The 13699-nt window shown below is 36.9% G+C and overlaps 1 protein-coding gene across 1 annotated transcript in view; it reads right to left on the bottom strand.

Annotated features, from left to right (window-relative positions):
* Positions 1-13699, bottom strand: part of Ptprm (protein tyrosine phosphatase, receptor type, M) — an 819406-nt gene that overhangs the window by 348138 nt on the left and 457569 nt on the right. Inside the window, exon 8 of the mRNA XM_013027176.1 lies at positions 4856-5164. Coding sequence (XP_012882630.1) covers positions 4856-5164 — 309 coding nt within the window. The remainder of the gene's footprint in view (positions 1-4855; positions 5165-13699) is intronic.

The following is a 13699-nucleotide window of genomic DNA, read 5'->3' as shown; positions in this document are numbered from 1 at the left end:
GCTTAACTTTTTCACCTAAGGCTGGCAAACTATCATTTGAGCCACACCTTCACTTCTGTATTTTTCTTTTTAAATGGAGAGTAGAGTCGAATGTTTTTGTCTGTCTAGGCTGGCAGATCACAGCCTTCTAAGTAACTAGGATTACAGGTGTGAGCCACTGGTGACTGACAATGATTTTTTAAAGGAGGGTTGGAGAAACATTTTAGATTGTGTGGATATGAACTGTCTATTTAATGTTCAGAAAGAATGCCAGTCTGGAGATACTGCCTGGAATTTCAAAGGGAAGTAAAGATTTTTAAAATCCAAGCTCATCTTTTTAGTTGAGGCATACTTGTAATAGTTAGATTTGGAGTCGTTGCAGTTATTCTAAAGTGCTCTGTAGGTTTTAGAAGAAAAAAAATTACTATTACATTTTGCAGGACTTAGTGGTTGAAGACTCTCCAGTAATTAAGCTGTAGAATTTAGAGAAACTGCCAAGCCTCCTGGCATTTTAGTTGCATCATTTCTAAAGTAGAGTTAGAGTGAAATGATTCCTAAGGTAGGAAACTTACAAACGTGCATGAGCATTCATACTAAGCTGAAGAAATCTATGGAAATCAAAGCAAAGCAAAGCAAGGTAATGAATCAGTTATGACAATGGTGAGTTCCTAGAACATTACCATTATAGCTAGAATATTAGAAAGTTCATCTATGACCATAGCAAGTCATCCTTAAGAAAAGATACCACGCATCTAGTTGAAGTACAGTGCGCTGTGACTGAGGAAATACTGATCCTTGCCTTGAAAGAATTTATCATGTTGCCACTCTCTGCTCACATTATCAAGATAGAATTATATGAGAGAATCTATTATTTCAAGATAATTTCCAATTTGAATATCTATTAGCTTAGATGCAGCTAAAATAAGTAAATGCTTAGAAAAAAACACCTTTGGTTTCACGTATTTGGTAGATAAAGAGCACATTAATAGTAAAATCAAATGGAAGTTTTCAAACTATTTTGATCAAAGAACATCTTAAAGGATAAACAGATTCAAATATCCTGGAGAGACCTTGGAATTGAAAACATTGTTGAAATATTGACAGGAAAATGTTAATTGTATTCATGAAATTTCTTAATATAAAGAATAAAAAAGTGAACTTTAAAAACACTAGAATTAATTAATTAAATGAGAAAGATACTATCTTTCTGACCTTTGACTATGTACATATGTAAATTTGTGTAATTTAGCATATGCTATCCCAGGGGACAGGACTTGAGGGCCTCACACTGGCTTGACTTGCTAGCATTCTGCTACATAAGCCATGTCTCCAGCTTAGCTTTGTGTTGGAGATAGAGTCTCTTGGACTTTTCCTCCATAGCTGGCTTCAAACCTTTATACTCCAAGTCTCAGCCTCTTAAGCAGCTAGGATGAAAGATGTGTGCTTCCTCTGGCAACTGCTTTCCAGTAATATTCTTAACAATTAATGCCTCTCTTCCCCCACGCACACTGATAAAAATCAAAACTGCAATGAATAAAAGCTTAATTTTGTTAAAGGTAAGTTAAAAGAGGAATCATGTGTTTTACTCTTCAAACTTCAATTTGTTCCACAGTTACTCTATATTTGATTTTCTTGTCTCCATTGTCTTTGAAGTTGCTTTATATTTATTTGGTGGGTTGGTTAGAAAATGTAATTTACAGTAATTGTTTTTCTAATTAGCTGGATGCTGGTGTACTATGAGAGCAATAGCTTTCTATTTGTAAATAATGTACAGCCTTGCTCCTAGGAGTGGAGAGATAATTTAAACAAACAAACACAAAATAAGTGATTCTGACCTCATCAAAAGACTTCAAAGGAACCCTGGCTTTGTCAGTTCTCAATTTGAAACTCAAAAGTGTTGAGCAGTCATCTCTGCTTTGTCTCTAGAAATGACTGCATTTAATTACTCTCTGGCTCAACCACTAATGCTGTTTAAAACCTGAATTAACTGTTGACCAATAACACTTTATTATCAGTATAAGGGCTAATATGCTTTAATATTTCATGTAAGGACTGGTTTTGTATTTTTGAGAGTTTATTTCCTACTCAATACCATGTATTTTGCTATTGAAGGATAAATTATGTTTCCTCCTTAGAAGTAGTTAAGAGTTTAAATGGAAAACTTACATGTAATATAATGAAGGAACAAACAAGTGTTAGCATTCCTATGAATTATAACAACTACAATAGCAGCAGCAGTATCTATTAAGGAAGTTCCCATGCTGAACCAGTAACTGGAAGGTATTAGTGAGGTTGAGACAGATGGGAGAGAATGACAGAAGGGTGACATTGATCAAAATGCGATGCATTGCTCTCATAAACTGACATACTGAATTGAAATCCCTCCGTAAAACTGTTTAAAGATAATAATTAAGAGGGAACTCTCTAGCAGTTACAGTTATCTCTGCATGTAAATTTCTTACAATCTTAATGTGACTGGGAACAGTTATTTTCATTTTTCATAGCATGAAATTAGGGTTCGGAGTGATCAGGGTCTTATCAAGTGCAAGTAAGTTCAGAAGCATGAGTATAAAATAGGCGGCAGGGCTGGAGACAGCTTCATGAAGCATTTTCAGTGGGAGAACTCTGGAGTGTGAGAAGGAGATGGACTTGAGACGTAGCCAGGGAGTCAAAGAGAAAGAGCACAGGGCAGGATGAAGGAGAAAGTCAAGGAAGAAGGAAGAAAACAGAGAAGAAAGTCCAGGAAGCAAAGGGCATGACATTCAAGATACGTAGTGAGAGAACAGGCTACAGGAGAGGAAAGGTATTCCTTCTAGAGTGTGAGTCAAGATTCTAGAAGATTTTGAAAGCCAAAGCTTCCAGATAAAGAGGACAAGCCACTGAAAAGTCTTAGAGAGGTACAGTTTAAAAAATAGTTTCATGAGTGAAGAGTGGTCCCTTAGTATCAGAGAAGGCAAGGACCTCAAAGGTTAGAAATAATGCCAGAATTTTAACATAAAAAAATACTGGTAGTGGAAGTTGAGAGAAAAGAATAAACTAAGTAGAAACAAAATATAGGACCAGAATAATTTTGGAAATACACATAACAAGGGGCCAGCAATAATCTCTTGACAGTGTTCACCTGTATCCCAGGAACAAGAAGTAATAAAAACATAAGGATTCCTGTCCTGACCTTGTGACTTGTAACAAGTGATAACCAAAAATAACTGTTTGAGAGTAAGCAACAAAAGCTGAATATAATGGACAAAGGAGAAATAAAGGAAATAATGTGAACGGCCCATATACATGGGCTGTTTCAAGGTCTTGCTTCATCAACCAAAGTGCCCAGTGGTAGGTAAGTAGGTAATAAACATTCAAACACACTTTACTAGCTCTTAAAAATACAAAGTGTCAGTGGTGGCTGGTGGCTCATACCTGTAATCCTACTCAACAGTCTGTAATCTGAGGATTGCAATTTGAAGCCAGCCCAGACAGGGAAAGTCTATAACACTCTTTTTTCTCCAATTAACCAAAATTCTAGATGTGGAAGTATGGCTCAAGTATTGGAGTATCAGCCTTGAGAGAAAAAGCTAAGCAGGAATGTGAGGCCCCAGTTCAAGCCTCAGTACTAGCACCAAAAAGAATCAACAACAAAAACTAATAAATATCCCACAAAGTGTCAGTCTGCCTATTTTATTCACAATTTAATAAGTAATCAAAATCAATTACCAAAACCCTAACTGGTTGCATGAAGAAACAAAAATAGATTAACATCTATTTTTCCAAGAAAAAATTTATCTATTTAATGAACTCCCCAAGTTTTTTGCCACTTAGTTTGATGTCTGAAAGATGAATTTTATGCTGGCATTATATTTTAGGTACCTCATGAACAATTATTAAAAACCAAGTTCTATGTACAATAGGGCAAAAGTACATCTGAACCCTATGCTCTGGGTTTCAAGGACTATTTTTTTTTATCATTTTAAATTATTTCAGAGAGTTTTTTTGGGGGGGAGGGTCAGGTCATAGGGCCTGAACTCTGGGCAGCCTGGGTGCTGTCCCTCAGCTCTTTAGTTCAAGGCTAGCACTCTACCACTTGAGCCACAGCGCCACTTCCGGCTTTTCTCTTTTTGCTTATGTGGTGCTGAGGAATTGAACCCAGGGCCTCATGCATGCAAGGCAAGCGCTCTACCATGAGCCACCTTCCCAGCCCTTCAGAGAGTTTATATGATGAGTTGTTGGTGATATGCACGGTTTATTTGCTACATTTTTGTTTATTAACATGAAATCTATTTGTAACACTTTCCACATGGGGAAAATGTCTCATTCTGTGACAGCCAACTCAATGGCAAGACTTGTGAGTACTGCACTGAAAGTAGCAGCAGCCTCTATTTTGAGCTGAACTTTTATGGGCAGTAGAGAAAATGTTTCAGAATGCCATTCAAATACTTTAGAATAAGCATTTCACATAACTCATCTCATTTCCCCCAAACAAATTTTCAGTTCAATGTTTTAGCAAAACCTGACAGAAACGTTTAGAGGAATATAGAATCAGAAATAAATATAAAAGTACTGTATAGCCAACAAAGAATTAAAATTAACTTCTACATCTTCATTCCCTCTATTGAAGACAGTGTTTAAGAATACAGAGCAGTTGGCAAAGCAATCCTTCCTTCTGTTGTCACTATAAACCTCTTAGACTAAAAGAAATAAAAGTTGCTACTGAAAAAACATAATTGACACAGATGCATCATTTAAAAGTGCTCACCAGGAAGGGGTGCTGCAGCTCAAGTGGTAGAGCGCTCGCCTTGAGCTGAAGAGCTGAGGGACAGCGCCCAGGCCGAGAGTTCAAGCCCCACGGCCGACAAAAAATAAATAAATAAATAAAAGTGCTCACCATCTTCATCTGTCTGCACTATGAGTTCTTGACTTTCCTTCCGGCCCTCAGGATTCATGAGGATGAGCTTCACGCTGACGTTGGTGTAGGGTGACAGGTTAGTGATTGTGTGCTGAGGGTGGGAATTATCTGTATCCCAGCTTACTTCTTCTCTCACTTGCTCTTGTCCTCCAACTTGGTAACAGTAGTGAACGGTGAGGTTGTAACTATGACAACGAGTTACATTGTATCCAAATGGCTCCCACCGGATGGTGATTTGTCGAGATTTGACCTCTACTACTTCCAGCTTTCTGGGGCCACGCATGGGATCTATATATTTTTTTAAGGAAAAGAAGAAACAGAACATAAGAGGAAAAAAACATAAACTATCTGGTGAAGCCCAAATGTCACATATATATCTACTTTTTCCCCAAAACCTAGTCTTCTTTCCTTCTGCAATAATGCTAGGAGGGGTGCGTGTGTGCACGCACGCACACCAGTACTGGGACTTGACTTTCATTCAAAGTTAGCACCACAGCTAACCACCTGTGCCACAGCTCCATTTCCAGCTTTAGGTGATTAACTGAGATAACAGTCTTATGAACTTTCCTGTCTTGGCTGTCTCTGAATAAGCAGCTTCAACTCTCAACCTCCTGTACGATTAGAGTCAAGAGCTACTGGTGCCTGGCACAATCCCTAAATGTTAACTGGTCATAAGGCCACTCAGGATAAAGAAGAAAATTTCTGTTCACTTCTGCACTGGAATGTGTCTATCTGCCCCATTTCTAATGAATGAATAAAATGAAATGTGAAAAACAGTTCTGGGAGATATATAAAAGGAAGAAGTTCACCATTTTTATTTCTTTCTCCTTACTAGTAAAATGGATTGGTGATATCAAGCCGGGAGCTCAGCCATTATGGACCAAGGAGTATGTAAATGTAAAGAATTCAAGACAATAATTAAGCCAGACCTTGGGTCCTATAATCACTGAGTTCCCATGCAAGACAGCCAAGATTTACATTAGGAAGAATAGATGTTATCTTACTTTAGACTCTTTTCCTCAGGGTCTTTGGCACAAGAAACCAATCTTATACATGTTGTGATTTTCAGGATTAATTTATAATTACATATTTAGGGAAAATAAGAGCAGAAGCTAGAGAAATCAGCATAAAACGATATAGTGTTCAGGAAGCACAGATACATGGGCCATCTTCAGTTCTGATTTGCACAAAACACAGGATCAATGCTGAAGTATCTCTTGCCTATTCATAACAATGTCTAGTATTCTACCTTAACTTGTGCTCCAAAAACATTTCCAAGCTTAGAAACCTAAGTGATAAGCATTTTGAGTAGTTCAAATTTAAAATATATAGAGAGGAAGTTTAAGTTTATGAAATAATAAAATATAGAACATCTAAATATATAACATTTACTGAATATTTGCTATGTACCATGTGCTGTTCCAAGAACTTGACTAGGCTCTAAGCTAGCATCCTTATTATACATTTGATAATTTAGAGTTTTGTTTGCCTTTAGTGTGGTTACTGTATATAAATGTACAGAGATCTATAGTTTTATCTAGAGTTGATATGGGAAAATAGAGGAAAAACAGACATTATGTGTGAATTGTGTTACATGTATAAGCTACTTTTCTCCCTCCCAGGAATCCTGTAGATTAGATACTTGTATTCACAATACATTGATGCAAAAATTGTGGCCAAGTCAGGCTTGGTGACTTTACCATGTCAGGTCTGGAATGTGATACTCAGATTTAGAGATAACAAAAACACATAATACCTTGTTACTTCTTCTGTGATCTCTACCAGGACAAAGAAATCAGAAGAAAAGAGCAATGGGATTAAAGATATGTAAACATTAGCAAAGAATAGTAAATGTAATGAAGATACAATGTATTTAGTTTGGAGTCAAAGCTGTTGGAGAGAATTCTCCTTTCTCCCTTCAATTTATTTGAGCCAAGATATGAGTCATTGTCCTCAGCCCAGTCTGTACTGTAGAGAAGTGAAAATGTGTCTGGACTATTGTTGGAAGTTACTTTTCTTATTTCAATGAGTCTCTAAAACAAATATGAAACGAGAAGTTTTAAACCCCAGAATCAAACTCTAGGAGAACCACATCAGTCTAGCAACTTGCACCTATATGACAAATAAAAAGATATCAGGAAAGTTAGAGGAAGATTTACTATATTACGGTCAATGGAAGACAGGACTTTGGGGGTAGGTGTAAAACACATTTTTATCTTAGGTGACATAGGAAGAATTGAAGGCAAGTAGTGAGTAGGTATGTACAGTTCAAACAGATCCAGGATACAGGTATGTTAGGTGGTAGCGTCAGGTGCTCTGGCAGTCTACTGTCAAAAGAATGTTCAAACAGGGCCTTGGGACAATGAGAGGTCTTGAAATGTGGCAGGCAACCAGATCATTCCTGGATTCCAAAAGGGCAGCAAAGTACTGCAGGAGAGAATAGCTGAGGACCAAGGATATAGACACAAAATGGAGCGGTCTGGGAAACCTTTAGTTTGCTTAATTTGTGAGCCCTGTAAGTTTGCCTGGATACTTCTCTTTCTACCTGCTAGAAGTGGGATTGTTTAGCAGCCTTAAACTTTCTAGTAACATATTTTGTGTCTTTTGTTGGAATTTAGGGATTAAGTATTTCTTTTCCTAGCTTGGACAAATAGTAACATTACTAAATTAAGCAAATTTGCTTAATTTGTGAGCCCAAGTAAGTAGTCAAGGGGATGGGAGGAGCATTAAGTTGAGTCCTAATACAATTACTTGTAACAGTTTAGGACTCAGAAAATTCAGAACCACACCAAAGGGAGAAAATGTTTAAAATGAAACAATGGCTTGATCTTATGTGTGTGAGTTACAATTGGCCTGTTAGAAATTTGGTCCAATTAGAAAATAAGGTAATAAAGACTATTTATGCTACTCTTAGACAAAGTTAGGATAAGGATGAGTGAGACAAACTGTCCCCAAGGAATCAAATGTGACATGCTAATAGAATTGTAGTTATTACTAATAAGTTAGCAGAAAAGCTGACAGGGGAAACTGTGGCCACTATAGCTTGCAGATAAGCAGAGAAGGATAAAGATAAACTGATAAACCAAAATCTTCCTGACAAAAAAATGAGAGCAGAAGTACAAAGGAATGAGGAAATAAGAAGGATAAAAAATGAGGAAATAAATATGAGAGTAAATAGTTGGGGTCATAATTTTACAGGAAACAGAAAGGAGATATACCCATTAGTAAACCCTCCAATTCTCATATTTAACCTGAAGTCCAGCTGTGAAAAAGGAAGATGGCTGAAGGACCAAAATGATAGTCTTATTTCAGTTCGATCTTCATTATGTTTCTATCTTGCCTGGATTCTTCTCTTTCTACCTGCGAGAAGTGGGGTTGTTTAGCAGCCTTAAACTTTCTAGTAACATATTTTGTGTCTTTTGTGGGAATTTAGGGATTAAGTATTTCTTTTCCTAGCTTGGACTCAACAAATACTAGCATCACTAAATTAATTCTTCATATGTAAATTACTAGTGTTAGGGAAATATCACAAGTCAGCTATTTAGAAATTATACTCAAGATTTATTTCCACATTAGGAATTTACAGTTTAAAGAAAATGTCTAATTTTATTTAATGCTTCATTAGTTGAACGTTTATACAAACTTTTAATAAGCTTCAGATATCTTATAGGTAAACAGATTAGCACATGTTTCCTTCTCCTTTTTTCCTTATTAATCACAGGTTTCCACAAGGACTGTTCTGCAGCATTTCCCCAAGTATTTCATCAATTTTCCCTACTAATAAAATGACTAAACACTTCTGAAATTAGTTTAAACAAGTAGAACTACTCTAACTTAATTTCCATAGAAAACTACTATTTTCTGCATAAATTAGTTTGCATCATTTCAGCATTTTTTAGCCAAGAAAATACACACTTAACTCTTTAGAAAAGCAAAGTCATGCTGAGAAGAAGGCAGTGAAGCAATAGGGAATCACCCTAGCTCTCTCTAATCAAACAGAAATTTAGGGCTCTAACATGCACTTCACACCAAGAGATCAACGAGAAGAAACATAAAAACAGATAGCAAATCAGAAGAATGAAGAACTTCTACTTAACACACACAAGGATGGAAAACCATGAAGTGCCTTCCTACCACTCCCCATCCCACACCAACAACTCAATTAAACCATGAGAGCAGCTCAGACAATGACACACATCAGGATCATGAGACCACTGCACCCAGATGCAGAAAACCTTTACAATGCTGCCAGTCAGCTCAAAACAAATGCCAGGAACTGTGACTACCCCACCAGGTACCCCTCCCATGGGAGACAAGCATTGGTGATGATCCAGGGTGCTTGGCCCCACCCTCACACCTGAGAAAGAACCCCATATTTGAAAAGGGCAAAGAGGCAAGAGCCCTTCCACATCTCCCTGTGTGCTTTCAAAGGAAGGCCACCAGCACCAATAGTGGTGAGGCAATGGAATTCTGTATCCTCTGTGGCCCTGGCTGCCAACAGAAAACCTGATTTCCTAAAAGACAGTGGGAACAATCTCTCCACGATTATCAATGACAGATGGAAATCTGCTCTTTCCAATGCTTATTCTTACCCTAGAGATCTGAAACCAGCCCTTGTACCTCCTACCCTTGACTGGGACTGAGCAAGAATAAGTCCACCAAGTGCCTGCCAGTCCAGGGCTCCAGCTCCTCACTCCATGGAAAGTAGACTCCATTTCAGGACCAAGAAGAAACCAGTCCAGGATTCCAGTGGGGACAATCTCAACACAACCCTGTGGGAACCCACTCCCTGTCAGACCCATGCCTGTCCCAATTCAGGATTTGGGCAGGGACAACCTCCCATTAATGCAGAGGAGAAACTTGTGCCCTTCTCCTCAGGGCTCAAATGAGAATCAGGTGTAGGAATGTGGTTCTGGCTCCCCCAAGAAACAGATGCCAGTCCAGGGCTCTGGTCCGAATGAGCTCTCCACTATGAGTGACTGGAATCGGCCTACCCCTAATACAGAACCTGGCCAAAACACTGGACTGATGTGTTCTACTTTACATGAACTGGCCTGAAAGCCTAAATCTAGGCAAGGACACCAGACTTGCCTGCATACCACAGATCCTAACAACTAAACAAGATATATTATACTTTTGGCACCACCCAGAGCTGAAGGTTGCTAAACACAATCACACTCTACCACTGACTTCACCACAACCTGAATGACCTTGACAATCCCTAAATCCAAATGCATAAATCATGATAAAAGATTACAAAATTCCCGAACAAATAAAACAACCAACGAAATCCAAAAGCCAACAACAATTCAGGGAAGGACCATAATGAGAGTGAAGAAGGGATGGAGGACAAAAGAACCATTAAAGAAATAAGAGAATTGGCCAATAAAATAAAGGGGATATGCAAAAATAAATAGAAGAATGGAACGCAGGAGTGGCAAAGAACATAAATTTGTCCAAAAATATATGGAGAGAAAAGAAGAAATGCTACATACTTCAATAAAAGATAAATTAACACCATGAGAACTGACCTCAACAAAAAACTTGGAAGTATGAAAGGTTCAGTATCCCTATTGCAAACCACAATTGAAAGTCTAAGCAACAGAATAAGTGACATGGAAAACAGAGTATCAGGGATTGAGGATAAAATAAAAGAATTAGACAAAAAAAAAATCAAAGGCATGAAAAAAACACTCAGAACATTCCAAAGAGAAATCCCAGAATTGGCAGACTCCGCCAAAAGTGAAAATGTACACATAGTTGGATAGATGAGGGGAAAGAATTCAAAACTAAAGTCATTGAAAACCTATTCAATAAAATAATAACAAATTTTCCTCAATCCCAAGAGATAAAATCTCACCTACATGACAGAAGCACACAGAATTCCTAGTAGACAGGATCCAAAAAGAAATACACCTAGACACATTTTAGTGAAAACTCTGAATTTACAAACCAAGGAATTAATTTTAAATGCAGCAAAATTAAGGCAGGACATATATTACAAAGGAAGGAAGATCACAATCATTGCAGATCTCTCTACACACACTCTCAATGCAAGGAAAGCCTAGAATGGTATAATTCAAGTCCTGAAGATCAATAACTGCCAACCCAAACTGGTACATGCAGTGAAGCCATCATTCACAATTGCCAAAGGACAGGTCCACCAAACAAAAGATAAGCAAAAAAGACTCTTGAGTTAAATGATACTATACCCCAAATATACTTAATAAATATCTACAGAATCTTCCACCCAGCAACAACCCAATTCACATTGTTCTCAGTAGCTCATAGAACATTCTCCAAATTTCATTATATCATAGGACATACAAAGAACCTAAACAAATACAAGAGATTGAGATAACTCCTTGCACTCTCTGACCACAGTGGAAGCAAAGTAGTTCTCAACAACAAAACAAATTGTAGAAAAAGTAAAAAACATGGAGACTAAATAACACACTACTGAGTAGCACATGGGTCACAGTAGAAATTAAGGAAGAAATTAGAAAGTGCTTACAATTCAGTGAAAATGAAAACACATCACAACAGAACCTCTGGGATACAGAAAAAGCAGTGCTAAAAGTTTATAGCTCTAAGTGCATCCATAAAGAAAACAGAAACAGCTCAAGTAAATAATCTCATGATGCAACTAAAACTTAGAAAAACATGAACAAACCAAACCTAAAACTTACTAGATAGAGAGATAGCAAAGATTAGGGGAGAAATTAATGAAATAGAGACTGAAAAAAAACTGTACCTAAAATCAATGATACAAAAAGCAGGTTCTTGACAAAAATTAATAAAATTGACAAAACACTAGTGAGATTGATGAAGAGGAGAGGAGATTCAAATCAATAAAATCAGAGATGCCACAGGAAATATTACAACAAACATCCTATGCTCAAAAAAGTATGAAAACCTAGCAGGAATGTACAAATTTTAGAGATATACAAACTGCTTCAGCTGTACCAAGAAGATATAAACCAGTTAATCAGGCCAATAACAAGCAATTGAGATTGAGGAAGTAATCAGAAGTGTCACAATAAGGTTAAAAGCTCAGGCCTGGATGGATTCACCACTGAAATAATCTATAAGACTTTTAAGTTGAACTTACATGAAATAGAAAGAGGGAACAATTCCAAACTCATTCTATGAAGTCAGTATCACCTTTATCCCATAACCAGGGAAGGAACAAACACAACAAAAAGATTTATCAATTATCCTGATGAACACAGACACAAAATACCAGCCAACAGAATCCAGAAACAACGAACAACCATGTTCACTGCCACAGTATTCACATTAGTCAAGATATTCAAACAACCCAGATTCCCCACAATAGCCAAGTGGATCCAAAAATTGTGATAACTATGCACAAGGGACTTTTACATAGCCATTAGAAAGAGTAAAATAATGTCATTTTCAGGGAAATAGATGGAACTATAACCAATCACGTTAAGTGTAGTAAGCCAAACTCAGAGAGACAAACTGCATGTATTCTCTCTGATATAGGGAAATCAAACATAAAATATAATAGGATTTGATAAGTTATACAAGATTCTAGATATACATAATAAGATCAAAAGGGGATACTCTTAGGAGAGAAACTCAAAGGTGCAATGCCTAACTGCCTCTTAGGAGACAGAATCATCAAAAACTAAAAAAACTAAAGAAAAGAAATAAAAAAGAAGAGGTTTCTTGTACAATTCCATATCTTGGAGTTTCTCTCTCTCTCTATATATATATACATATATGTATAATTATATATATATGCATATATACATAAGTATGTATGTTTTTGATGATTTTGTTTTCTTCAGCTTATGTATGGTGTATTCAAGTATACATCAAGTGGGGGGGGTGAGGTACAGAACTCAAAGGAAAAAGGGTGAAAAAGTGCAGCAGTGTTGCTCACTGGACACTGATGAAAGTGACCTATACAACTTGTATGTGAAGACAGGAGGGAGGGACTGGTAGAAAATGAGGGAACAGAAGACATTGTACAAAGGAAAATATACCATTACCTGATTCAAATAAATGTAATCTCTTTTTACATCACCTCAATAAATAAATTAAATTAACAATAAAAAAGTAAATAATAATAAGTAAACAATAATAAAGTAAATTAACAATAAAAAGGAAGGCAAGGTCAAAGTTCAGCAAAATAAAACAAGAAGTGGGTATGAAAGGGGTGAACTAGTATCAAGAAGAAAGATGTAGACAAATGAAGAGAAGAGGGGGAGAATGCATTCAAGAATCCAATGTCTATGCTACAAACTTAAGAAGAGTAAGGGAAGGGATGGATAGACGGGGGGTAGGCAGGTATGTTGAAATGGGTGACATTCATAAAAATATATTCTATTCATAACTACTTTGTTAAATGGAAACTCCTTTGTACAACTACTTAAAGATAATACTAATAAAAAAAGAAGCAAAGGGTTCTGTCTATTGGTCAAATTGTCTTGAAATGCAAAAGCTCTTTTCCCTTCTTTGCTAGTACTTTTTAGAATCCCATCATGCTAAATTATGACCCGAGCTTTTTATTCATTTGACAAGTAAGACAGCTAAGCTTAGCACAAAACAACCATCTCCAGAGCCAAGTTTATATAGTCACTATTGTCATGAGTTTTAATTAATAAGCTAGATGAAGAGGCTCATAGTTAATTACTGGCATTAAGGTTCAGGTTAACCCAAACCTGTCTTATAAAAACAGGTGTGTAATAGAAACAGTCCCTGACTCAAGGTGACAACTTGAGTTAGAATTTTCAAACTTTACAATGGGGAAAAACAATGCACACTTAGTAGAAGCTGTATTTCGTATTTTGA

This window comes from Dipodomys ordii, unplaced genomic scaffold (assembly GCF_000151885.1).
Source record: "Dipodomys ordii isolate 6190 unplaced genomic scaffold, Dord_2.0 Scaffold100, whole genome shotgun sequence".
NCBI lineage: Eukaryota > Metazoa > Chordata > Mammalia > Rodentia > Heteromyidae > Dipodomys > Dipodomys ordii.
Note: the sequence above shows the minus strand (reverse complement) of the source record. Positions and strands in the feature narration are given on the sequence as shown.